Source organism: Silurus aristotelis (assembly GCF_946808225.1).
Source record: "Silurus aristotelis genome assembly, chromosome: 7".
Lineage (NCBI taxonomy): Eukaryota > Metazoa > Chordata > Actinopteri > Siluriformes > Siluridae > Silurus > Silurus aristotelis.
Genome location: NC_139580.1, coordinates 11,408,141 through 11,434,535, shown reverse-complemented (window position 1 = coordinate 11,434,535; position 26,395 = coordinate 11,408,141). Strand labels below are relative to the sequence as shown.

Below are 26,395 nucleotides of genomic sequence, written 5' to 3'. Positions count from 1 at the left end.
ATTGGGTTGAGATCAGGACTCTGGGCAGGCCATGTCATTAGTCAAGAGTCAAGTCAAGAAGCTTTTATTGTCATTTAAACCATATATAGCTGATGCAGTACACAGTGAAATGAAACAACGTTCCTCCTGAACCCAGGTGCTACATAGAACAACATAAAACAAACAGTACAGAACAGAAGAACACAGGGCAAAGAACTAAGATCCTCGCCACATAAAGTGCATGTGTGCAGCTGGTGCAAACAGTGCAAAAGACAACACAAGACAGTGCAAGACAACACAGGACAGTGCAGGACAATACACAATACACAAAATATAAAATAAAAAATAGAAATAGCTCCGCCAGTAAAACCTGTCGTAACAGAATAAGGTGCAGTGTAAACAGAAAAATGTAAACAGAATTTGTGCAATTCAGCAGTAGCAGCAATCAAAAATAGATTTAACAGTAACCAAAGGATTTGGACAGAATATTGTGCAAAATAAAGTCCCGGAATCAGCAACAGACGGCATGTAAACATTTTGCGATCGTGAAAAATGTGATTGGTATTGAAAACCTGGGTGAACGTAGTGTATGATGGGTGTTGAGTCCGGTTTGTGCGGATCAGTCACACAGTTGTGTGTAAGTGTGTGTGTGTGTGTGTGTGTGTGTGTGTGTGAGAGAGAGTTCAGTTCAGTTCTTTGTTGAGGAGCCTGATGGCTTGCGGGAAAAAACTGTTGCACAGTCTGGATGTGGCGGCCCGAATGCTTCTGAACCGTTTCCCTGATGGTAGGAGTGTGAAAAGTGTGTGTGACGGGTGTGTGTGATCGTCCACAATGCTGTGTGCTTTGCGGATGCAGCGTGTAGTGTAGATGTCCATGATAGAGGGAAGAGAGATTCCGATAATCTTCTCAGCTGTCCTCACTATCCTCTGTAGGGTCTTGCGGTCCGAGACGGTGCAGTTCCCAAACCAGGCAGTGATGCAGCTGCTCAGGATGCTCTCAATGGTCCCTCTGTAGAACATGGACAGGATGGGGGGAGGGAGATGAGCTTTCCTCAGCCTTCTCAGGAAGTAGAGACGCTGCTGGGCTTTCTTGGTGATGGAGCTGGTGTTAAGTGACCAGGTGAGCTTGTCCGCCAGATGAACACCAAGGAATTTGGTGCTCTTGACGATCTCCACTGAGGATCCAGCGATGATCAGTGGAGAATGGTCACTCTGTGTTCTCCTGAAGTCAACAACCATCTCTTTAGTTTTGTCAACGTTTAGAGACAGGTTGTTGGCTTCACACCAGGCTGTTAACCGTTGCACCTCCTCTCTGTATGCTGACTCGTCGTTCTTGCTGATTAGACCCACCACGGTCGTGTCATCGGCAAACTTGATGATGTGATTCGAGCTGTGCATTGGTGCACAGTCGTGAGTCAGCAGAGTGAACAGCAGTGGACTGAGCACACAGCCCTGGGGGGCCCCAGTGCTCAGTGTGGTGGTGCTGGAGATGCTGTTTCCGATCCGGACTGACTGAGGTCTTCCAGTCAGGAAGTCCAGGATCCAGTTGCAGAGGGAGGTGTTCAGGCCCAGTAGGCTCAGCTTCTCAATCAGGTGCTGAGGAATGATTGTGTTGAATGCTGAACTGAAGTCTATGAACAGCATCCTTACATAAGTGTCCTTGTTATCCAGATGGGTGAGGGCCAGATGGAGGGTTGTGGAAATAGCATCGTCCGTGGAGCGGTTTGGACGATATGCGAACTGCATGGGGTCCAGTGCGGGTGGAAGCTGGGTCTTTATGTGCCTCATGACGAGCCTCTCGAAGCACTTCATCATGATGGGTGTGAGTGCAACGGGACGATAGTCATTGAGGCAGGAGACAGAAGACTTTTTCGGCACAGGAATGATGGTCGTCGTCTTGAGGCACATAGGAACAGTGGCGCTGCTCAGGGAGATGTTGAAGATGTCAGTGAGGACATCTGCTAGCTGTTGTGCACATTCCCTGAGCACTCTGCCAGGAATGTTGTCTGGTCCAGCAGACTTCCGTTGGTTAACTCTGCATAGAGTTTTCCTCACTTCAGCTGTGGTTAGACAGAGCACCTGGTCACTGGGAGGAGGGATGGTCTTCCTCGCCACCATGTTGTTCTGCACCTCGAACCGGGCGTAGAAGTCGTTCAGCGCATCTGGGAGGGAGGCGTCACGGTCACAAGCAGGTGATGTGGTCTTGTAATTCGTGATCGCTTGGATGCCCTGCCACATGCGCCGGGTGTCTCCACTGTCCTGAAAGTGGCCGTGGATTCTCTTGGCGTGTGCGCGCTTCGCTTCTCTGATGGCACGGGACAGTTTGGCCCTTGCTGTTTTTAAGGCCGCCCAGTCCCCTGCTCTGAAGGCAGAGTCTCTTGTTTTTAGCAGCGCACGCACCTTGGCGGTCATCCACGGCTTCTGGTTGGAGCGTGTAGTGACTGTCTTGGAGATAGTCACGTCATCAATGCACTTGCCGATGTAGCTGGTCACTGTTGACGCGTATTCCTCCAAGTTGATGAAATCGCCGTTGGTTGCAGCTTCCCTGAACATGTCCCAGTCAGTGCATTCAAAACAGTCCTGGAGGGCAGACATGGATCCTGCTGGCCAGGTTCTCACTTGCTTCCGAACTGGTCTTGAACGCCTGCTGAGTGGTCTGTATGCTTGGATCAACATAACAGAGATGTGGTCTGAGTACCCGAGGTGGGGGCGGGGCTTTGCCCGGTATGCGCCCCGGATGTTTGTGTAAACAACATCCAGCGTGTTTTCTCCTCTGGTTGCAAAGTCCACATTCTGATAAAATTTAGGGAGCACAGTCCTGAGATTTGCGTGATTAAAATCTCCGGCGACTATAAACAATCCGTCAGGGTGTGAGTTTTGAAGTCCGCTAATGGTCCCGTAGAGCATGCTGAGCGCTTCCTTAGCATTAGCGCTAGGTGGTATGTACACTCTGAGCACAATAGCGGTGGTGAATTCCCGGGGTAAATAAAAAGGTCTACATCTCACAACAATAAACTCCAGCAGCGATGAGCAGTAGGTAGAAACAAGCACAGAGTTCTTACACCATTCCGTGTTGATGTAAACACACAGACCGCCGCCGCGAGTCTTACCACACAGAGCTGCATTTCTGTCGGAACGAAACGCGGCTAGCCCGTCCAGCTGGATGGCGGCGTCCGGAACTCTGTCGCTCAGCCGCGTCTCCGTAAACACAAAAACGCAGCAGTGTCTGAACTCACGCCGAGTAGCTTGTTGGAGTCTGATGTAGTCTAGTTTATTGTCCAGGGAGCAGACATTTGCCAGCAGTAGTGATGGTAGAGCGGGCCGGCTAGGGTTAGCTTTTAGCCTAGCATTAGCACCCGCTCGCTTTCCGCGCTTCTGTTTTCTCGCGCAGCGCTTCCGATTCCCCCTCCTCCGCCCGTCCGCCGCAGGCGATGCCGAGGACTGGAGGCCTGGTTCTCGGAGCACGCCGCGGTCGCGTAGCTTCTGCCGCAGGTCATCATTAATGGTGTTGTTTGGGTTGTTGCTGAGTTCATTCAGGGTTTTTTGGTTGTACACAGGGACACCGGTTGCTCTGATGTTCATGTATTGTAGTAAGGCGGGCTACAAAGTGAGAGTAGCACCATTTTGGGTCCGGAGCGGCCGCTGCGAGCTACTGCCGCGCCGCCATCTTGGAACATTATTTCAATGTTTTCAGTTTCAAGGAACTGCTTTACCCGTTTCGCTGTGTGACATGGAGCGTTGTCCTGCATGAACACTGCGGGCTGATTGGGTGATGAACGCAGGGAAGGAACCATATGTTGTTGAAGAAGGTTCTGATAAACATTTGCATTCTCTCTGCCATGTAGCTGTATAAGAGGCCCAACTCCTGCTGCAGAAAACATGCCCCAAACCATGACACTTCCTCCTCTATTTTTCACTGACTTCTTTACACACTTTGGGTTCAGTATTTCTCCAGTTTGTCGGCGAACATAATGTTTCCCATCGGACCCAAATAAATTAAACTTGCTTTCATCACTGAAGTGAACTTTGGACCAGTCTTGCTATGGCTGATTGGGTCATCCCTTTGGCCTTCATCTGGACAACCTGCTGCCGGAGGCTTTCAGTCACTTTCAAACGGCCCACCATCTTGCAGAGTCAATGAAACTGGAAGTTAAATAGGGGTTGACAGATAATCAAGGAAGGCTGCCAGTTAAATAGGGGTTGACAGATAATCAAGGAAGTTATCACCAGGTGCCAGATTAACACCAATAACTGGGAGGTATCTGAAAGTGTTCTCTAATTTTGATCAGTGTGTTTTCTGCAAAATAATGTTTTTTTTTTAAATGCCTTAGTTATTTTGTGGAAAAGGTGTTCTGGTAGCATGGTATAGACAGGACAAAAACTCCCTGAGCAGTGAAGATGACATTATTTCAGAATTGTTGAATTGTTTATAAATTGTTCTCTAATTTTGATCACCAGTGTACAGTATATTTTGCAGATTGCTGAAACTCTGGCCATCTTCTGAGAGACTTTGCCTCCTAAGGATAATCCTTTAATACCGAATCGTACTACTGAACTATGGCCAATTAACCTAATTAGCTTGAAAATGTTTACCCAGTTAATTCTTTTTAGTAACAATAACTTTTCTATTGTAAATACAATATGGGTAAATGAGATTTGCAAATAATTGCATTCTGCTTTTATTTACATTTTACCATGTCCCATCTTTTTTTTTGGAATAGGTTGTATTACCATGTTAGAATAATTAAGTGTAAAGTATGGCAACACCACATAGTCAGTAAGTGATTTAGTCCTTTTTACTGCTGTTACTGTACCACCTTTATTTATTTTTGTCCGATCTGTTTATCAACACAACAGATGGTTCACCAGTGGAGACACACTCACTCACTGACTCACTGACTCACTGAAACAAGACAACCAGGAAAATATGTGTGTGAGCATGAAAATAAACACCACACAGCCAGTAATCCAAGCTCACCTGGAGACCTGTAAAGCTAAACCACAGAATAACTAAGCTGTTGACAGCAAATAGTTTTATTTCATAATACAGAAAATTGTAATGTTAAAGTAATAATTATAAATTATAAATTTTGTCTTGACAAACTTCATGAATTTTAATATTATGTTTATACAACAGTCATTATGATGTAAGGCCTTATTAATTATCACTTAGCCCACTCATGATATATACATGATTGTATCAGTTCAGATCACCTTGAACATTTGCCAGCTGCTCACATTCAGCTCTTGCCTACACATTGTATTAGATATCAACCATGACCATTATGTGATCATTATTAAGGCCTTACATTATAATGACTGTTGTATAAACATAATATTAAAATCCATGAAGTTTGTCAAGAAAAAATTTATAATTTATAATTATTACTTTAACATTATAATTTTAACCCCAAATAAAGTTCTAAAGTTCTGTTCTAATAGGCTTTTCGTGACATATTCTTTGTCTGGAACTATGTAAAGTTTCAAATAACAATGTTGGCAAAAAACCTCTTTCAGCATGACAACAGCCCAAAAGATACATCCAAATCAACAAAAGAATGGCTTCACCAGAAGAATGTGAATGTTTTGAAATGTCCCGGCCAGAGCCCAGTCCTGAATGCGATTGAAAATCTGTGGGGTGACCTGAAGACGGCTGTGCACAGCCGATGCCTTGCAATCTGACAGATTTGGAGCATTTTTGCAAAGAAAAGTTGTTAAATATTGCCAAATCAGGATTGACTGAATGCTGTAGTAAAATCAAAAAGTGCTTCAGAAAATTGTTAGTTTAAGAGTGTGCATTTTTATGCAACCACAAAAGTTTTTTATTTTTACCCAGCCAGGGAGGGTTGCATTAGGAAGGGCATCCAGTGTAAAACATGTGCCAAATTAAATATGCGGATCACAATTTAGAATTTCATACCAGACTGGTTGAGGCCTGGGTTACCAACGACCACCACAGGTATTGTTAGCCAACAGGGTACCAGTGGAAATTGGGCTACTGTTGGCCGAAGGAGGAGAAGGAGAGGGGAAAAATTTTTACAGAGACAGCAGGAAAGGGAGAAATGTTGTCGAGTGTAGGTTAGGGTTGGTACATTGAATGTTAGTCCTATAACTGGTAAATGGAGAGAGGTAGCTAAAATGATGGAGAGGAGAAGGGTAGATATGGGTATGAGGGTATAAGGGATAAGGCATGGCACTCCTACACCATTTTGGACGTTTTGGGGACAAAGTGAGAGAGGCCTGATTGAGATGGTTTGGACATGCACAGAGAAGGGATATGGTGTAAATCATTAGGAGAATGCTGAGTATGGAGCCACCAGGAAGGAAGACAAAAGGAAGGCCAAAGATGAGGTTCATGGGTGTGGTGAAGGAAATCATGCAGGTAGTTGTTTTGAAAGAGGCAGATGTAGAGGACAGGAAAGTATGGAGACGGATGATCCGCTGTGGCGACCCCTAATAAGATTAGAAAAAAAATGTGTACTCCTCCCAAAGGATTTAAATGTCTTTTTTAATTGTGTAGTATAGGTTATTGAAATGATCTATCCTGGTCTTGCATCACAGAAACCTGGCATTTTAACAGCGTTGTGTAGACCTTTTACTGTATATCAACTGTATTTGCATATGACAGAATAATTTTTTTTTGTTAAAGTTCTGTTGTAATTACAAAAAGTATAATCATTTACTGATCTTTAGTAATGACTCTCTTATAAAGTATTTTCTTAGTAAATTAGTAAAACATTTTTTTTTATTCTGGGAGCTACTCTGGTCAAATATCTACTAGATTTGAAATGCGAATACACCTTTAATGGTCCTTTGCAGGAAACCATGCATGCACACACACACACACACACACACACACACACACACACACACAATGAATCATTAACACCTAGAAGGAATTTAGAGTCACCAGTGAAGAGAAAATGTACAACAAAGTGTGTGATAATACACACAGCTTGTGTGTAGCTTGCATGGGAGAGCAGGATGCTCAGTCAACACTCGAGGGAGTCGACTGTTCACATTGTCCATGCAGACTCTCTGCTCCTGGAGAGCGCTCTTTAAGGAGGCGCTCTCCCTCGCAGCTCTGACCCCACTGTAACTGAGGCAAAGCGGTGTCAGATGGAATGGGGCTCGTGCGGGAATGGCTCAGATCAAGTCTATCCTCATGGCAGTCAAGCGAGTGAGGGAAGGCCAGTCATTCATTGTGAAGCAGTGCTGCAGGGGCTGATGAAAGCAGTGTCCAACGTGATTCTACTTGGCCTCCTTCAGATAAGACCCCTCCAGTGGTGGCTCAGAGACAAAAGGTTCTTGTCTCAAGGGAGCAGACAACCTTTCGAGGCAAGGGCTGAGGCCTAGGGAAAGGAGGCTCCACCTCGAAGTGGTGGAGCAAATATGAAGATGGTCATGGACTTAAGTACTTAAGCTGCCATCGGCATTCTATCCTCCTTTTCCAGGACCCTGTCCAGGAGATGCTAAACCGAATGTGTCTGGTGCGAGCAATGGACACATACGTTCACAGGATAGAACTGTGGAGAAATTTGTCTGCTATGGTCCCTATAAAAAAGGGCTCCCTGCCAATAAGCAGACTCTCAGCAGGTGGATAGTGGATGTTAGCCAATGCTAGGGTCAAGGCTCACTCTACCCGGAATGCAGCAGCCTCTTTGGCCTGGTCCTCTGGAGTTACTGCAGCGCTGCAAGCTGGTTCACCCCACTGACCTTCATCAGGTTTTATAACCTTGACCTTAGCGCCATTTCTGGCTCCTCCATCCTGTGGTCTAGTTGTGCCCATCCAAAATAGGCAGGGGCAGTGGCGTGATTGGACTCCCATTCCCAAGGTGTTGACGCAGCTTGATTTCCTGAAAGGGAATGTCTCTAGGTTATGTATGTAACCGTGGTGCCATGAAGGAACAAGATGCTGCATCCTAGTGTGTCTGTCAATCACAGCTGGAGGAGGACTGAGAATCCAGAAGTGGCACTGCAGTCTAGGTTAAGGTCAGCGTGGTGGACCAACCCACAGTGTTACATATGTCTTGTTGGGGAACTCCAGAGGACCAAGATTTTAAAGCAGCCACATTCCGGGTGGAGTGAGCTCTGACCCTGAAGGGAGCGGGGAGACCAGAGGACTCATAAGATGATGTGATGGCATCAACAACCCACCTGCTCAGAGTCTGCTTATTAGCAAAGAGTCGGCTCTATTAGGAGGGCCATAGCAGACGAGCAGCTGTTTGGTCTTTTTTCAAAGACTCGTCCGGTGCACGTAGGTGTCCAATGAGCGGACCGAAAAGAGCGAGTTAATTTTTCCTGGTCTGTGGCCTGGAACAGAGGAGGATAGAATGCCTGTAATCTTACAGGTTGTGGGACGACCGAGGACACCTTGGGAATGTAATCCATATGGGGGTACAGAACAGCACTATCTATACCTGGGGTAAACTCCAGGAAGGAGGGGGCCACAGAAAGGGTCTGCAAGTCCCCTACTCTCTTGATAGAGCAGATTGCCAACAAAAACAGGGTCTTGATGGAAAGGTACCTCCAAGATGCCTCAGCTAGAGGCTCGAAGAGGGTCTCAGACAGAGCCCCCAAAGCGACAGCCAGGTCCCACCCTGGCACTCTCGGTTGTACCGGGGGCCTCAGCCTTCAGGTGCAGCAAAGAAATTGTGTTACCTCTCCCCAGAAATTGCCCGGCCAAGGAGGCGATAAACCGAAATGGCGGATGCATAAGCTCCGTCCACCCTAAAAGTCTATGCATCCGCCATTTTGGTTTATCGCCCCCTTGGCATATGACTTCCTCGTGGAGGGAGCTCTGGAGTGGAGAATGATCTCTACCACCTCGCTGGAGAGACAAGAACCTCGGAGCTGTGCCCACTCAGGGGTCACAAACACAGCTCCGGACGTGGGTGAAATATGGCCCCCCTGAGCTGGGAAAGGAGATCTCTTCTTAGAGGAATCTCCTCAAACACCCCCCCATGGGAGATTCCTCTGAGGAGATTCCTCAAAGGAACCCACACCTGAGCCATGGCGTCCAGCCACAGCACGCCTGGAGGAGTCAGGGAGAACCAGACGGGACAGTGCAACATCTCTCGAGACGTGAACAGATCCGCCTGGGCTCTTCTAAATTTCTCCCAAACCTGCTCCACCACATCGGGGATGTCTGCTGTCTTGTTAAACCGGCCTGGGATGTAAACTGCTCTCAAATAGAGGAGCTTCTTCTGGGCCCAAAGGAAGATCTGGTGCGCCAGCCTGCAACAGGGTTTGAACGCAGACCTTCTTGATGGTTGATGTAGAAGACCACATCAGTATTGTCCGTACGGACCAACTCATGGTGACCTCTAAGGTGTGAGAGAAAATGCTTTAGTGCTAGAAGCACGGCCAGCATCTATAGGCAGTTGATGTGCCAGCGTCGATGGGGTCCTTCCCACAGACCTTGGACAGGCATTCCCCACTCCATGAGGGAAGCATCAGTCATTAGCATTAAGCGACGACCGGGGAATTCCAGCACGGGGCCTATAGAACGCACACTCTTTCCGGTGTTCAGCCCAAACCCCAACGCCTTCATGTGTGCAAGAACAAATCTCTATGCCAGACTGCCAACTGCTCTGATTGAGCCAGTCTCAACCATTTGTCAATGTAGTTGAGGATGCGGATGCCCTGAGACGTCAGGGAAACCAGAGCACATTTCATCCTACACATTTTGTGAAGGTACGGGGTGAAAGGGCAAGGCCAAATGGAAAAACCTAGAATTGGTAAACTTCAGCCCAGAAAGCAAAAATCAGGAACTTCCTGTGAGAAGGTAGGATGGATACATGAAACTACATATCCTTTAGATTTACCGTGACAAACCAGTCCTCGGATGTAATTTGACGCACAACCTGCTTAAGCCTCATAACTATGTTCTTTTCTCCCCATAATATGGGAATACACAGTGGAACTGTGGGTTGAAGGAGCAGGCATGAAAAACCCATGACCTAGACACCTCGGTGTGCTGCATGTGCTCGTCACAGGGGAAAGAATCAGCCGAATCACGTGCTTCCGAAACCTGCGAGCAAGCACTGGACCGAGCAGGTGAGGTTGAAGATAGGGACAAGCCCGTCTCAAAACCCTATGCAAGGTCCATCTTCGAACCCCAGGAGCTGGCACGGCGCTCTGCCTTGCCGAGAGTGAGCTCAAAGACATCAAATCTAGAATATCATCAAATCTAGATCTTCCTTAAACATTTTGCTTGAAATATTCATTCAGGTCTAGTCAAGGTTGGGTATCGTTAAAGCCAATCCTAGTAACACTAGAAAAAGGGGAAATTGACTCAGATGAGACACCTGCCCATGAAAGGCCCAACTATCTGAATGCATATCGTCGATGTATGAATAGCTAGCAGAAACCTACCCAAACACATAGAAAACAGGTAAATCTCACAACAATCTATTACATATTTAATATATTATATTAAGAAAGGGTAAGTTAAGCCAGTGTTTAGCCAGATGCTGTCACATGAGTAAATTAATATTTTTTTAATAAATTAATTTGTTAAAAAATAAATAAATAAATAAATAAATAAATATATATATATATATATATATATATATATATATATATATATATATATATATATATATATATATATATATATATATATATATATATATATATTATGCAGAGGTTAGTAGAACACATAAAATCATATAATTTATAATACAAATATACATTATTTTTTGTTTTAAAAACTTTTAGAGAATTACCAATATATAATATATAAATAATGCTATTTTATAATACATTTTACAATACAATAGTTCCTCTTCCAAATTGACAGAAAAAAGGCTAATTAAATAGAGTGTAAAATATAGATTTTGTGCATTTGGCCCACCCCCTGTCACTCAGCCAGAACAGAGTGACCCCTAAACCTATTGCAAATTAATTCACACATTTTAGTGCTTTAGAAATCACAATGTGAAATAACCTATTTTCAATATTTGACTTGAAGGCAATATGGTTATGGTTAAAAAGATGAAGAAAGATGACAAAAAAAACAGATAAATATAAATACAACAAATAGTTTGACCTCATGCAATACACCTTTAATATTAAATAAACTCATCTACTCATGGACTGTGTAAGAGCTAAAAAAGTCCCATGCAAATCCAATAATTGTTATACCGCATTACCCATCAATTGCAAAGTGTATGCAATCTATCCTCAACAAGTTTAGTGTCTGCTTTTTAGCATTATACAAAACAATATATCTCTCCACAAATGGCCTCCACTAAGTAACAAAACCTCTTCTGGTTGCCATTGTGAGTGATCCTAAGTTTTTCTGGGTGGAAAAGTCCACAGGGCACTCTGTCCACGAAGCTACTTCTTGACATCCTTAAATGCAGATTGTGTGCAAGCCACACTAGAAAGATAATCTGGGAATATGCAAATCGTGGATCCTTTGAATTGAAGGGGTCCTGCCTTCCTAGCTCTGCAGAGAATTTCCACACAGTCCTTGTAATAATGCCTTTTAGCCACAATTACCTAAGGTTTACCACCAAGCTGCCTTGACTAGAGGCTGTGATGTGATCTGTCCACAAGCACTTTCCTATCCATACCTAGAACATCTTTTATCAGACACTGAGTCTGGAAAGCTCAGAACTGGTCCCTCTGCCACATTCAGGATGCGGATATTTGACCTACTCATCCTCCAAATCATATCAGTGCATTTCTTTTGCAGGGTGGCAACAGCTGTGTCATGTTTACTTACAGATGATTGCAATCAGGTTGCATCATCTGAGCATGCAGATAGTCATCTTCTAAATAGTTTACTGTCTTTTTCATAGTTTTCCAGATCTGAGTGCAACATCCTTAACAGTGTGTGAATATCATTCCTCAACAGCGATTAGATTTCTGCTTTGGTGTCTGTCATTTTATTTTGGGTCTCTGGCAATTTATTATCACTGCATGAGGTGCTTGGGCTACTAGCAATACTCTTCCATGTGTGGGTGTATAGTTGCAGACTTGTTGCCATTTATGTACCGCAGTGTCAAAAAAAGTTGCTTGAGTAGAAGAAATATCAAAAAAGAAAGTATAAATATATAGTTAACTTTACAAAATGTAGTGGATCTCACCAAAACACAACCTACTTCATGCCTGCTCACTAGCAGCCCCTGAAGCTGTTTTTCAGTCTAAGGGAATATTTTCATTAGAAAAAGGTTTGAGATCTGTGTGGTTTATTCATAACATAAAATTACCTAGTATTAGTGTAAGAGCATAATTTTAAGTTCAGCACTTGTTTTTTTTAATTAAAATTAAACATATCTAGAACCTGCATTGTATGGTTCAGGCTAAATACAAACATCCACATGAGGCCTACAGTAAAATAACTTACCTCTTTAGAAGTGCTTCTCCTGTAATCTTTTACCACTAGAGTATTCCCATTACTTCCTGGAACTATTGTAGAACCAATACTCATTCTGGAACCCACTAATGTGTACCGTTTATCTCCAGATCTGTACTGGATGCTGTGACACAGAGTCCCATCATAAGCTGTATCTTGCAAATACTTGGAAGAATAGTCTGTAGATTTAGAGCACTGCATTGCTATTAACACAATGATACTGATGAGAAAAAGCACTGAAACTGATCCAAGAGTGCTAATTAAATAAAATGTAATATTATTATTATCTTCCTCATCTTTTTCTGGGTTTTTGAAATTGAAAGTTGCTATAGCTTCTTTGGGCTCCACAAGTTTAATGATCACAGTTGCTGTTGCTGAAAGTGAAACGTTGCCATTGTCTTTGACCAGTATGACCAGTTTATGTTCAGCTTCATCTGTTTCTGTAAATGAGCGAAGGGTCCTTATCTGTCCAGTATAGCGGTCTAAGCCAAATAGACTGTGGTCACTCACTTCCTGCAGTGAAAATAATAACCAGCCATTGTATCCTATATCTGCATCATAGGCTCTCACTTTCGTCACCAAATGTCCTGCGTTGACATTGCGGGGAATCTCCTCCACACTTTCAGCAGAACCATTAGAGCTGACTGGATATAAGATCATTGGGACATTGTCGTTTTGATCCAAAATGAACAAATTCACTGTAACATTGCTGCTCAATGATGGATTTCCAGAATCAGTAGCAACAACATGGAAGTGGAATGTTTTAACTGTTTCAAAGTCAAAGCTTTTCAGTCCATATATCTCTCCATTTTCAGGGTTTATGTTTAGGAAGGATGTATATTTGCTTGGCTCAGTAGTATCCCTTGGAATCTGGTAGGTAATCATGGCATTTTCGTCTAAATCATGGTCACTAGCAGATACAGAAAACATGGAAATTCCTGGAACATTATTTTCTGCTACATAAAAATTGTGTGGGTTATTGGAAAACTCTGGGCTATTATCATTTACATCAGATAATTGGACAGTAATAGATTTTAGAGATGTTAATGCTGGCTGACCAGCATCTTGGGCTACTATTGTAATGTCATACTGTGATATTTTCTCTCTATCAAGTAATGATGCAGTTGTTAATGAATAAATGTTATTCTGTGAGGTCTGCATTAACCTGAAAGGTATTTCTCCAAGCACAGAGCATGACACTTTTCCATTTAAACCAGAATCTAAATCACTCACACTGATTAATGCTACTGTAGTCCCCAACTTAGTATCCTCTGGTACTGTGCTCGAAAACGACGTCATTTCAATTTCCGGCGCATTATCATTTACGTCAACAATTTGAATTAAAATGCTTTTATCGGCTGTCAGTGGTGCAACTGCTTTATCCGACGCTTGAATATCAATTTCATAGTGATCTTTTTGCTCAAAATCGATTTGGCCTTTTACAACTATTTCGCCTGTGACTGGATCTAGTTCAAAAAGCTGGCGTGAGTCACTGTCTACATCATGGCCAAAAATATAAAACACTTCACCATTTAAACCATCATCGAGGTCGGTAGCATTTACCTGCGCTACCGTAGTACCTATGGGAACATTTTCGCTAAGCTTCACAGAATATGAGTCTTTTGTAAAAACTGGAATGTTGTCATTTACATCCAGAACATCGATAATAATCTCCATAGTTCCTGATTTTGGCGGTTTTCCGCCGTCCAGCGCTGTGAGGAGGAGTTTATGATTGGGACTTGTCTCCCTGTCTAACGGTTTTTGTAAAATTAGAAAGGGCATTTTTCGTTCCGTTCCTCTGTCTTTAACCTCGATTCGAAAATGTTCGTTATGATTAATTTTATACATTTGCACGGAATTCGTTCCGCTATCTGGATCACGTGCGGCTTGTATCTGAAAGCGTGTGCCAGACGCGGCGTGCTCGGATATCTCCAAGCGCTTTTCTATCTCAGGAAACGTCGGAGCATGATCGTTTATGTCCACAATCTCAACCGCTACGTAATGAATCTCTATAGGCTTTTCAAGCGCGATTTTTAGATTAATTAAACAGGAGCTGCTTCTCTCGCATACCTCCTCCCTGTCTAATTTCCCTGCAGTATACAAGACGCCATCATCCAGGTTTAGACTAAACAGAGACTCTCCTGTAGTTGACACAACACGAAATCCTCGCTCCTTTAAGCTTCTGTGATCCAGACCCAAATCCTTTGCGATATTTCCAACCATAGTGTTATCTTTCTGCTCTTCTAATACTGAATAGTTGATCTGCGCCAGGGTTACACTCCAGAATAGCATAAACAGTCCATAAAGTACGAGGTTCAGTCGCCATGATGCGGATCCCCTTTGTTCCATTTTCAAAGAAAATTATTGCAGTTTCCGACCACATTAACAAAAACAATCCATAGAGTACGTAACCATATTGCTGATCTCGATCAAATCTGGCTGTGCCAAAGCAATAGTCAGATGTTGACAGTATTAAAACAATGTTCACAGAATGCGCGAATTACTAAAATATTACCAAACAGATGAGGTGGTCCAAATAACCAACGGAGGCCAAACCCATTAGGTGCTTCCGTTTAGATTACACTGACACCGTGTGATTCCATAGCTCACTGCAAGAGCAAGATGTAACCACTTAGTTTTCTGAGTTCCGGATGAAGACAGCAATACAAATGTCACAAAATGCCACTGAAAAAGATTCCACCACAATATCAAAAGTGAGCGTCGTGTAAAATGTACACTTCATCCAATAACTAGCTGCAGGTAAAAATAGTTTTATGCATTTTAATTTCGCACTTCCAACCCATAAAATCCCTAAAAGTGCGCATAAAAGTGCGTTAATTGGCACAAACAAAAATGATATAGTAAAACTTATTTTTATTATAATTATAATATTATTATTATTATTATTATACATTATTATTATTATTATTATTATTATTATTATTATTATTATTATTATTATTATTATTATTATTATTAACATCATTCCTTAAACTGAAATTACACATATAATGTATTACATCTTACCTCATCAGAAGTTCTCCTTTCTCGACCTTGTATCACAAGAGTGTTCGCATTACTGCCTGAAACTAGAGTAGAACCGATACTTGTTCTGGGTCCAACTAACATGTAGCGTTTATCTCCAGATCTGTACTGGATGCTGTTACACAGTGTCCCATCGTAATTTGTACCTTGTAAATATTCTGATGAATAGTCTGTTGATTTGGAGCACTGCATTGCAATCAGTACGATGATACTAATAATAAAAAGAAATGAAGCCGAACACAAAGTAACAATGAGATAAAATGTAACGTGATTTTCTTCCTCTTCTTTTACTGAATTTTTAACATCGGACGTTGCAAAAGCTTCTTTGGGTTCCACAAGTTTAATGATCACAGTAGCTGTTGCTGAAAGTGAAACGTTGCCATTGTCTTTGACCAGTATGACCAGTTTATGTTCAGCCTCATCTGTTTCTGTAAATGAGCGAAGGGTCCTGATATGTCCTGTATAACGGTCCAAACCAAATAGACTGTGATCACTCACTTCCTGCAGTGAAAATAATAACCAGCCGTTGTATCCAATATCCGCGTCATAGGCTCTCACTTTAGTCACCAAATGTCCTGCGTTGACGTTGCGGTGAATTTCCTCAACACCTTCAGCGGAACCGTTAGCACTGACCGGATATAAGATCACTGGAGCATTGTCGTTCTGATCCAGAATGAACACGTTCACTGTGACGTTGCTGCTTAGTGACGGAGATCCAGAATCTGTAGCGAGCACGTAAAACTGGAACGTCTTTATTGTTTCAAAATCGAAAGTTTTTAGCGCGTAAATGGCGCCATTCTCAGAATTCACATTAATAAAAGACGCATATTTATTTTCTTTGAGATTATCTTTCCAAACCTGATAGCTGATTAATGCATTTTCATCTGAGTCTCGATCAGAGGCAAATAAAGAAAATAAAGATGTGCCATGAGCATTGTTTTCCATTACATAAAACGTGTATGGAGATCCAATAAACTCTGGACTATTATCATTAACATCTGATACGTGTACAGTTACAGTTTTCAACGATGACAGTGGCGGGTTCCCTTCGTCTTTTGCAGATAATATAATATCATAATGAGCTGTCATTTCTCTATCAAGTGTTGACGACGTAACTAAGGAGTAAACATTATTATGTGGTGATGAAACAAGCTTGAAAGGCATGTCCTCAGGTACTGAACAGGAAACTTTGCCGTTGACCCCAGAGTCTAAATCAGATACACTTATTAAAGCAACTGTTGTACCAGATTTGGAATCCTCCGGAATAACACTCGAAAACGATGTCACCTCTATCTCTGGCGCATTGTCATTCACGTCTACGATTTTTATAGTTACTGTCTTGTCTGATATCATTGGTGCAAGTCCTTTGTCTGATGCATCGATATCAATCTCATATTTGTCTTTGGCCTCAAAATCTAAAACTCCCTTCACAAGGATTTCACCAGTGATCGGAGATATTTCAAAAAGTTCACGTATTTTTTTGTTTACATTATTACCAATTGAATAAACAATCTCGCCGTTTGAGCCCTCATCCAAATCTGTGGCGTTCACCTGGATTACAGTTGTTCCAATAGGCGCGTTTTCTTGTAGCAGTACAACATACGCATCTTCAGTGAAAACAGGTGTATTATCATTTATATCCAGCACATTTACTATTATTTCCATTGTTCCAGATCTTGGTGGTTTTCCTCCATCTACAGCGGTTAATAATAATTTTATTTTACTAGCAGATTCTCTGTCTAACTGCTTTTGTAATGTAAGAATAGGAATTTTGCCGTCTTCATCACGATCCTTGATTTCAAGTCGGAAATGATCGTTATGTTTGAGTTTATAGGACTGAATGGAATTTGGTCCGCTATCAGGGTCGCGGGCAGGCTGAAGCTGAAAACGGGTTCCGGGAAACGCTGACTCCCATACCTCTAAAATCGTTTCGTTTTCAGTAAAAGCAGGAGCATGATCATTCACATCTACAATCTCTACTGTCACATAATGAATTTCCAGTGGATTTTCCATGGCGATTTTGAGATTGATCGTGCACGATATGCTTTTCTCGCACGCCGTCTCTCTGTCTAAGTTCCCGCTAACATACAACGCTCCGTCATTCTGATTTACCTTAAACAATGACTCTCCTGAAGAAGACACGATGCGAAATCCGCGCTCTCTTAAGCTTCTTGCATCAATTCCCAAATCCTTTGCAATATTTCCAACCAGGGTACTGTCCTTCTGCTCTTCAGAAACAGAATACCTTATCTGTGCCCATACAATTCTTCCAAACAGTAAGAATCCAGCCATGAAAGCTCTCCTTAAATGTACCCTTCTCCATGAAGAATATTTGCTTCGTTCCATTTCGAGCGATTACAACACATCCACACAAATCAACACAACTTATTGTGAATTAGTTGAAGATTTGACAATAATATATATTTTTTAACATCACGCTAAGGTCCAGGAGGGCTAAAGCATAGTCTCTCTTTATTCCATTGGACATTAGACAACGAGGATTCTAGAGTATCAAATAGGCTGGCACTACAGCCATCCTATGTTTACGTCATCAACCTTCTTCTAGTTGTGTGCTGACACCTCGCGAATTAAAAGTATATTGCATTGATAATATCTTGTAGTAAGAAATAGTGATAGAGCATTTATGTCTTTATCCCCTGTAATTTGCAATTGAACAAAATTGTATACAACTCATTACAAAAAACTAACAAATATACCTAACTAATAGCAAACAAACCAAAAACATCACAGCCAAGCAAACTACCCAAATTATATATTATGCAGAAAGAAAACTGTCATTTTTAGTTCAGAATCATAAAATTGAATCGTGCTAGTACCATGGACAGCGAATAAGAGACCATTGGCTGTCTTTTGTTGGCAGTCATATCCGCGTCAATCAATCTGAAACTATTCAATTATTAAGCCCTTACAATTTTGCCAATGTATTTATAATTTAACCGTATTAATGGTTCGTATTATCTGTAAATAAAAACCTGAGAAAAGTGGCGGTAAATAACACCACACTGCACCCCTTAGATTGCGATTGCTTGGCCCTGAATCACACCGTCAGGCGCAAGAATGCGTATAGCGGAAGAAACTTTGCTCACTGTTGGTGGACGTCTTTGTAAAGTTTAAATATGCTTGATTGCGATGAATTAAGTATTTATTCACGCTCTTTTCCGTGGTCTTTCAGTTACCGTATTTGAGAGAGAAAAAAAAATAATAGCATAAGTTAAAAAAAAAATTCAAATGCACAAAAATATGTCAACAAAAAGTGATTTAGTCATTTTTCATCGTGTAATGTAGTTGCTTGTCCGCAACAGGATTGATATAAATAATTTCAATTCAGAACTATCGCATGTTAAATCCATTGAATCAGCTATAATTACAAATTTTCTTAAAAAAAAAAAAAGCATAAGTCGTGTTCTGTAAAAGTGCACATCGCAAATATTTTTCTTTGTAAGTAAATCTGTCTTACCTCAACAGAAGGTCTTCTCCTGCGACCTGATATCACTAGAGTATTCCCATTACTTCCTGGAACTATAGAAGAACCTATACTTGTTCTGGGTCCAACTAACATGTAGCGTTTATCTCCAGATCTGTACTGAATGCTATGACACAATGTCCCATCGTAGTTTGCATCTTGTAAATACTTGGATGAATAGTCTGTAGTTTTGCAGCACTGCATTACAATCAGTACAATGATACTTACTATAAAAAGAAATGAAACCGAACCCAATGTAACAATCAAATAGAATGTAACGTTATTTTCTTCTTCGTTTTTTACAGCATTTTTAATGTCTGAAGATGCAAATGCCTCATTGGGCTCTAAAACCTTTATAAGCAATGTCGCTGTTGCTGAAAGTGAATTGTTGCCATTGTCTTTGACCAGTATGACCAGTTTATGTTCAGCCTCGTCTGTTTCTGTGAATGAGCGAAGAGTCCTTATCTGTCCTGTATAACGGTCCAAACCAAATAAACTGTGATCACTCACTTCCTGCAGAGAAAATAATAACCAGCCGTTGAAACCAATATCCGCGTCATAGGCTCTCACTTTCGTCACCAAATGTCCTGCGTTGACGTTGCGGGGAACCTCCTCCACACCTTCAGCGGAACCGTTAGCACTGACCGGATATAAGATCACTGGAGTATTGTCGTTCTGATCCAGAATGAACACGTTCACTGTGACGTTGCTGCTTAGTGACGGAGTTCCGGAATCTGTAGCGAGCACGTGAAACTGGAACGTCTTTATTGTTTCAAAATCGAAAGTTTTTAGCGCGTAAATGGCGCCATTCTCAGAATTCACATTAATAAAAGACGCATATTTATTTTCTTTGAGATTATCTTTCCAAATCTGATAGCTGATTAATGCATTTTCATCTGAGTCTCGATCAAAGGCAAATAAAGAAAATAAAGATGTGCCATGAGCATTGTTTTCCATTACATAAAACGTGTATGGAGATCCAATAAACTCTGGACTATTATCATTAACATCTGATACGTGTACAGTTACAGTTTTCAACGATGACAGTGGCGGGTTCCCTTCGTCTTTTGCAGATAATGTAATATCGTAATGAGCTGTCATTTCTCTATCAAGTGTTGACGACGTAACTAAGGAGTAAACATTATTATGTGGTGATAAAAGAAGCTTGAAAGGCATGTCCTCAGGTACTGAACAGGAAACCTTGCCGTTGACCCCAGAGTCTAAATCAGATACACTTATCAAAGCAACTGTTGTCCCAGATTTGGAATCCTCCGGAATAACACTCGAAAACGATGTCACCTCTATCTCTGGCGCATTGTCATTTACATCTACAATCTTTATAGTTACTGTCTTGTCTGATATCATTGGTGCAAGTCCTTTGTCTGATGCTTCGATATCAATCTCATATCTGTCTTGGGTCTCAAAATCTAAAACTCCCTTCACAACGATTTCACCAGTGATCGGAGATATTTCAAAAAGTTCGCGCAATTTATTGTTTACATCATTACCTATGGAATAAACAATCTCGCCGTTTGAGCCCTCATCCAAATCTGTGGCTTTCACTTGGATGACTGTTGTTCCAATAGGCGCGTTTTCGGGCAGCAGCACAGTGTACGCATCCTCAGTGAAAATAGGTGCGTTATCATTTATATCCAGCACATTTATGTTTATTTCCATTGTTCCAGATCTTGGTGGTTTTCCTCCATCTACAGCGGTTAATAATAATTTTATGTTCTGTGAAGCTTCTCTGTCTAGCTGCTTTTGTAATATTAGAATAGGAATTTTGCCGTCTTGTCGATCCTTGATATCCAAACGAAAATGGTCGTTGTGACTCAATTTATAACTCTGAATAGAATTGCTGCCACTGTCGGGGTCTTGAGCTGCTTGTAGCTGAAATCGTGTACCCGGTACAGCTAATTCTCCGATTTCCAAAAGTTTTATTTTCTGAATAAAATTCGGAGCATTATCGTTTATATCCAAAATATGCACCGATACGTAGTGAATCTCCAGTGGATTTTCAAGAACAATTTTTACATTTTCCAAACACGCATTGCCTCCCGAGCATACCTCTTCTCTGTCTATTTTTCCGTTCACATACAACCCTCCGTCGTCCTGGTTTACCCTGAACCTTGACTCTGCCGAGGCTGATACGATGCGTAATCCTCTCTCTTTTAGAATCCTGTGTTCGATACCTAGATCCTTAGCAATATTTCCAACAAGAGTACCTTCATTCTGTTCTTCGGAAATAGACCATTGTATTTGCACACACATCGTTCTCTCAAACAACAGCAAAAATGCCACAAAGCACCATTTTTTGTGTGATTTCCGAAATATCACTGGTAACCTTTCTTCCATTTCGTTTCTATCAAAGCGATCTACAGAACAAAACAAGCTAATACGTGCATATTACCTTTCCTTATACAACGCAGTGGATAATAACACCGTAAACCTAAACGTCCAATGGTCGTCTGAATGTACAAAAGAAATGAATGGGTGGAGTGAGTGTATGTTTGACATCAAGACCTATTAGTGGTTTTGTACTGACACCTCGAGGCTGCTAGTGAGCTCCAGGTTTAACCTGAATGTAAAAGTTTCACTCAATTTCTTTCAAATAACAATAATAAGTGCAAACACATCTGAGCATTGGGAGATAACTGTTGGAATATTTAATTCAATATTTGATAATCACATTATTCAGATCTCATACAAACAGTCGACACATTCCACCTTGTTGAACATTACTAGCAACACAACTTGTAAAAAAGGCTAAAAAAAACTTGGAAAGAATACGCACTATAAAGAGCCAAGTTTATCAACATTTATTTCCAACAGCTATCAATGACATCTACATTAATAAAGGAATCTCAAAGCATACTCTCAAATCCTATATTATTTTATTTGTTTGACCTACCTTCATCTTAGAAATGCTTTTGAAACATTCAAGCATGCATCATGTCAATTTTATCAGTATGTCAACAAGACTGCTAGTATAGCAACCCTTAATGATCTGGTATGATGTGTGATAACCTACTTATTGCATTTGAATTATTTATTGCTGCTATTATGTCACAGTTTAAAACCAACACTAAGTTAACACACACTTACTCTTTTATTTGCAAGTTCACAAGCAATACTAAAAGTAGGCCTAATCAGTGCATACAGAAAAAAATACTATTTAGATTTGAATATCTAAATATGTCAACATTAATCAACTAAAGGGGTAAAATCAGCTTAAGAAAATACACAATTTAAGTTGGAAATAAAAAAATAATTGTATAAATAAAATGTATATTTAGTTTTACTTTTAATATAGCAAATTTATGCTTGTTCATTGTAACCCAGCCATTAGGGTTGCACAAGCCACTGTACTCTTAATGCTGGTCCCAAGCCGGGTTAAATGGGGATGGTTGTGTTAGGAAGGGCGGCCACCGGAAAACATGTGCCAAATCAAATATGCAGATCATGAACTAGGATTTCATATCGGATCGGTCGAGGCACAAGTTACCAACGACAACTGCAGGTATTGTTAGCTAACAGGGTACCGGTGGAATTTTGGCTACTGTTGGCCGAAAGAGGATTTTGGAAGGTAAAATGATGCCTGAGGAATGGAGGAGTGTGCTAATACTGTTTTTTAAGAAAAAGGGAGCTGTGCAGACCTACAGTAAATACAGGGGAATAAAGTAAATTAGTCACACCATGAAGTTATGGGAAAGATAGTAAAAGCCAGGCTAAGAAAAAACGTGTCCATCTGTGAGCAACAGTATGGTTTTATTTCCGAAGAAAAGCACTACCAACGCTTTATATTTTTTGAGAACGTTGATAGAGAAGTATAGAGAAGGTCAGAAGAAGTTGCATTGTGTGTTTGTGAATTTAGAGAAAGAATATGACTGGGTACTGAGAGAGGAGCTCTGGTATTGTATGAGGACGTCAGGTGTGTCAGAGAAGTATGTGAGGGTGGTGCAGGACATGTATGTGGACAGTGGACAGTGGACAGGACAGTGAAGTGTGCAGTGGAAATGACAGACTGGTTCCAGATGGAGGTTGGAATAAATCAAGGATCGACTCTGAGCCCTTTCCTGTTTGCAGTGGTGATTCGACAGGTTGACAGACAAGGTCAGACAGGAGTCTCTGTGGACTATTTTGATAGTTTGCTGATGATATTGTTATTTGTGATAAGAGTAATGGTAAGAGTAAAGAGTAAGAGTAAAGACGTAATGAAGAGTGTGTTAGAGAAGTGAAGAAAAGAGTGCAGGAGTGATTTTTGATAGAAGGGAATTGCAAGAGTAAAAGCGAAAGTTTATAGAACTGTGGAGAGACCTGCTATGTTGTATGGTTTAGAGACAGTGGCATTGAGTAAAAAACAGGAGATGGAGATGGAGCTGGAGGTGGCAGAGCTAAAGATGTTGAGATATTCATTGGGAGTGATTAGAAATTAATTTATTAGGGGGACAGCGCATGTAGGACGTTTTGGAAACAAGGTGGGGGAGGCACGATTAAGATGGTTTGGACATATGTAGAGGATGGATATAGGTTATACTGGGAGAAGAATGCTGAGGATAGAGCCACCAGAAAAGAGGAAAAAAGGAAGGCCAAGTGGAAGGTTTATGGATGTGGTGAGGGAAGACATGCAGGTAGTTGGTTTGAAAGAGGCAGATATAGGGGATAGAGGGGTATGGAGACAGATGATCCACTGGGGCGACCCCTAATAGGAGCAGCCGAAAGATGAAGAAGAAAAAGAAGAGTGCTTGGTCATTGTATCCTTTATATCAAAGGTATATTGATAACTCAAATAACAAACTAAATGTATACTATATAGAGCAACTGTGTAAGGGGTAATTACAACACTGAATGGTCTTTGGCATCTATTAATGTACTCTGTCTCTCTTAAAAAGTGGGCTACCATATGCCAATGTTATATGGAGTCATGTGAACTAAAATGCAAACCAAATGCAAACCCCCCTCAGTACTGCTTCCAAAGAAATATTTATTGTTCCAAAAAACAGTAAACCATATGAGGGTAATTTTCTAAATATGTATGGCCATCTTAAAAAAAAAAATAGGAGCTTACCTCACCAGAAGTTCGCCTTCTGCGATCTGGAATCACTAAGGTGTTTCCATTACTGGCCGAAACTATAGTTGACCCAATGCTCGTTCTGGGCCCAATAAACATGTACTGTTTATTTCCGGATCTGTATTGGATGCTGTTACACAGGGTGCCATCATAATTGGTGTCTTGTAAATGCTTGGATAGATAGTCTGTTGATTCAGAGCACTGCATTGTAATCAGCACAATGACACTAATAAGAAAAAGCAATGAAACTAAGGCTAAGGTAATGATCAAATAAAAAGTAACATAATTTTCTTCTTCATTTTTTTCTGTGCTTTTAACATCAAAAGATGCAAAAACTTCTTTAGACTCCACAAGTTTTATGATCACAGTTGCTGTTGCTGAAAGTGAAACATTCCCATTGTCTTTGACCAGTATGACCAGTTTATGTTCAGCTTCATCTGTTTCTGTGATTAAGCGAAGGGTCCTTATCTGTCCTGTATAGCGGTCTAGGCCAAAGAGACTGTGGTCACTCACTTCCTGCAGAGAAAATAATAACCAGCCATTGTATCCTATATCCGCATCATAGGCTCTCACTTTCGTCACCAAATGTCCTGCGTTGATGTTGCGGGGAATCTCCTCAACACCTTCAGCAGAACCATTAGCACTGATCGGATATAAGATCATTGGGGCATTGTCGTTCTGATCCAGAATGAACACATTCACAGTGACATTGTTAGATAGGGATGGAGTTCCAGAATCTGAAGCAACAATATGAAACTGAAACATTTTTGTGTTTTCAAAGTCAAAGCCTTTTAGTGCATACACATAAGCATTCCCATCCACTAAGTTTATATTTAGGTAAGACACCATGTTTGCTTCATGGCCTTCTGCTTTTAAAATGTGGTAAGATATCTGTGCATTTTCATTCTGGTCAATGTCAAATGCATTTATGGAAAATATAGAAGTGCCTGGTGTGTTATTTTCACTAATATAAAAATAAAATGGGTTTTGAGTAAAGACAGGACTGTTGTCATTAACATCTGCAATATTTATTTGTATTGTCTTTTGTGAGGATAAGGATGGCTCTCCTCTATCTTTGCACATTATAGTTATTGTGTATAAAGAAATAGTCTCCCTGTCTAACAGATCTTTAGTTATTAGAGAGTACATGCTTTTCTGGAAAGAGGGTTTCAGTTCAAAAGGGATGTCATCTGTAAGGCTACATATAACAATACCATTCTCACCTGAATCTCTGTCAGATGCACTGATCAGAGATATAATTGTCCCTGGCTTTGAGTCCTCCACTATGTCAGTGGAGAGTGAGGTCACATCAATCTCGGGTGTGTTATCATTCAAATCTTTTATACTAATTATGATGCTGCAGTGACCTGTTAAAGGGACTTGTCCTTTATCAGAAGCCTGTATGTCTAATTCATAGACACGCTGCACTTCAAAATCAATCGATCCTTTTACAGTAATATCTCCTGTATTAAAATTAATTTCAAATATTTCAAACTCTTTCCTCATTAGACTTTTGTCAAACCCATAAACAACTTGTCCGTTGGCACCTTCATCTAAATCTGTGGCATGTAGTTTTACTACCAATGAGCCAATCTCGACATTTTCCTCTAATGCTACACTGTACACCTGACGATCAAAAAGCGGGGCGTTATCGTTAATGTCAACAACAGTTATTGTAATGTTAACTGAACCGGATCTTTCTGGCTTTCCTCCATCAAATGCTGTCAAAGTTAAATTAAACGTGGGTGTCTGTTCTCTATCAAGCTGCTTTTTCAATATCAAAAATGGAATTTTGTCTTCTTCACGTGTTTTAATATCTAATTCAAAGTAGTTATTAGGACTAAGGGTGTACTTATGCAGAGCATTTAACCCAGCATCTGAATCACGCGCAGCGTCTAGTGGGAGGCGCGTACTTTGGGGCACCGCATTTTCTGGAATCTCTAAATGCTTTTCTCGCACAGGAAAAGCAGGTGAATTATCGTTAATATCTACAATTTCTACCTCGATATAATGGATTTCCGAAGGATTTTCGGCTACGGTTTTAAGATTTACTGCGCACAATAGGCTTTTCTCGCAAAGCTCCTCCCGGTCGATGTTCCCACTCACAAAAAGTGCTCCATTGTCCTGGTTTATCTGTAAGAAACCGTCCTTTGATCCAGAAACAATCCGAAACCTTCTTTCTTTAAGTTTATTCACATCAAGGCCGAGATCTTTTGCAATATATCCCACAACAGATCCTCGTGCAGATTCTTCTGCAATAGAGTAGCGAATTTGAGGCAGTACATTACCGCAGAAACATAACACAGTGAAATAGCGCAGAATCGCCGTGAACGCTGTATACTCTCGAGTTGCCATGACGAAAACCTCTTCACCAAAGGATGTCCATTTAATGAATATTACTAATGTGCATAGTTCAATAAATCCTGAGAAACATAAAAATACACATCCTC

The 26,395-nt window shown here is 41.2% G+C and overlaps 2 protein-coding genes and 2 pseudogenes across 4 annotated transcripts in view; all 4 read right to left on the bottom strand.

Annotated features, from left to right (window-relative positions):
• LOC310729023 (uncharacterized protein) overlaps positions 1-3,645 on the bottom strand; it is an 11,706-nt gene extending 8,061 nt beyond the window's left edge. The window contains exon 1 of the mRNA XM_083546975.1: positions 900-3,645. Within this exon, the coding sequence (XP_083403101.1) occupies positions 900-3,560 (2,661 nt within the window). The 5' untranslated portion in view covers positions 3,561-3,645. The remainder of the gene's footprint in view (positions 1-899) is intronic.
• LOC310729363 (protocadherin alpha-8 pseudogene) overlaps positions 1-17,873 on the bottom strand; it is a 31,483-nt pseudogene extending 13,610 nt beyond the window's left edge. Inside the window, exon 1 of the transcript XR_014538382.1 lies at positions 15,373-17,873. The product of XR_014538382.1 is annotated as a protocadherin alpha-8 pseudogene (transcript). The remainder of the gene's footprint in view (positions 1-15,372) is intronic.
• Positions 13,212-14,849, bottom strand: LOC310729128 (protocadherin gamma-A4-like). Its single transcript, XM_083547193.1, has 2 exons — positions 13,909-14,849; positions 13,212-13,255 (listed from the first exon to the last, which is right to left on the bottom strand). The coding sequence occupies exons 1-2, from the start codon at positions 14,692-14,694 to the stop codon at positions 13,253-13,255; spliced, it is 789 nt and encodes a 262-aa protein (XP_083403319.1). The 5' UTR covers positions 14,695-14,849; the 3' UTR covers positions 13,212-13,252.
• Positions 17,874-18,787: 914 nt separating the features above from the next.
• On the bottom strand, positions 18,788-26,394 carry LOC310729362 (protocadherin alpha-3 pseudogene; annotated as a pseudogene). Its single transcript has 2 exons — positions 25,905-26,394; positions 18,788-20,818 (listed from the first exon to the last, which is right to left on the bottom strand). The product of its transcript is annotated as a protocadherin alpha-3 pseudogene (transcript).
• Between the last annotated feature and the right edge of the window lies 1 nt (position 26,395).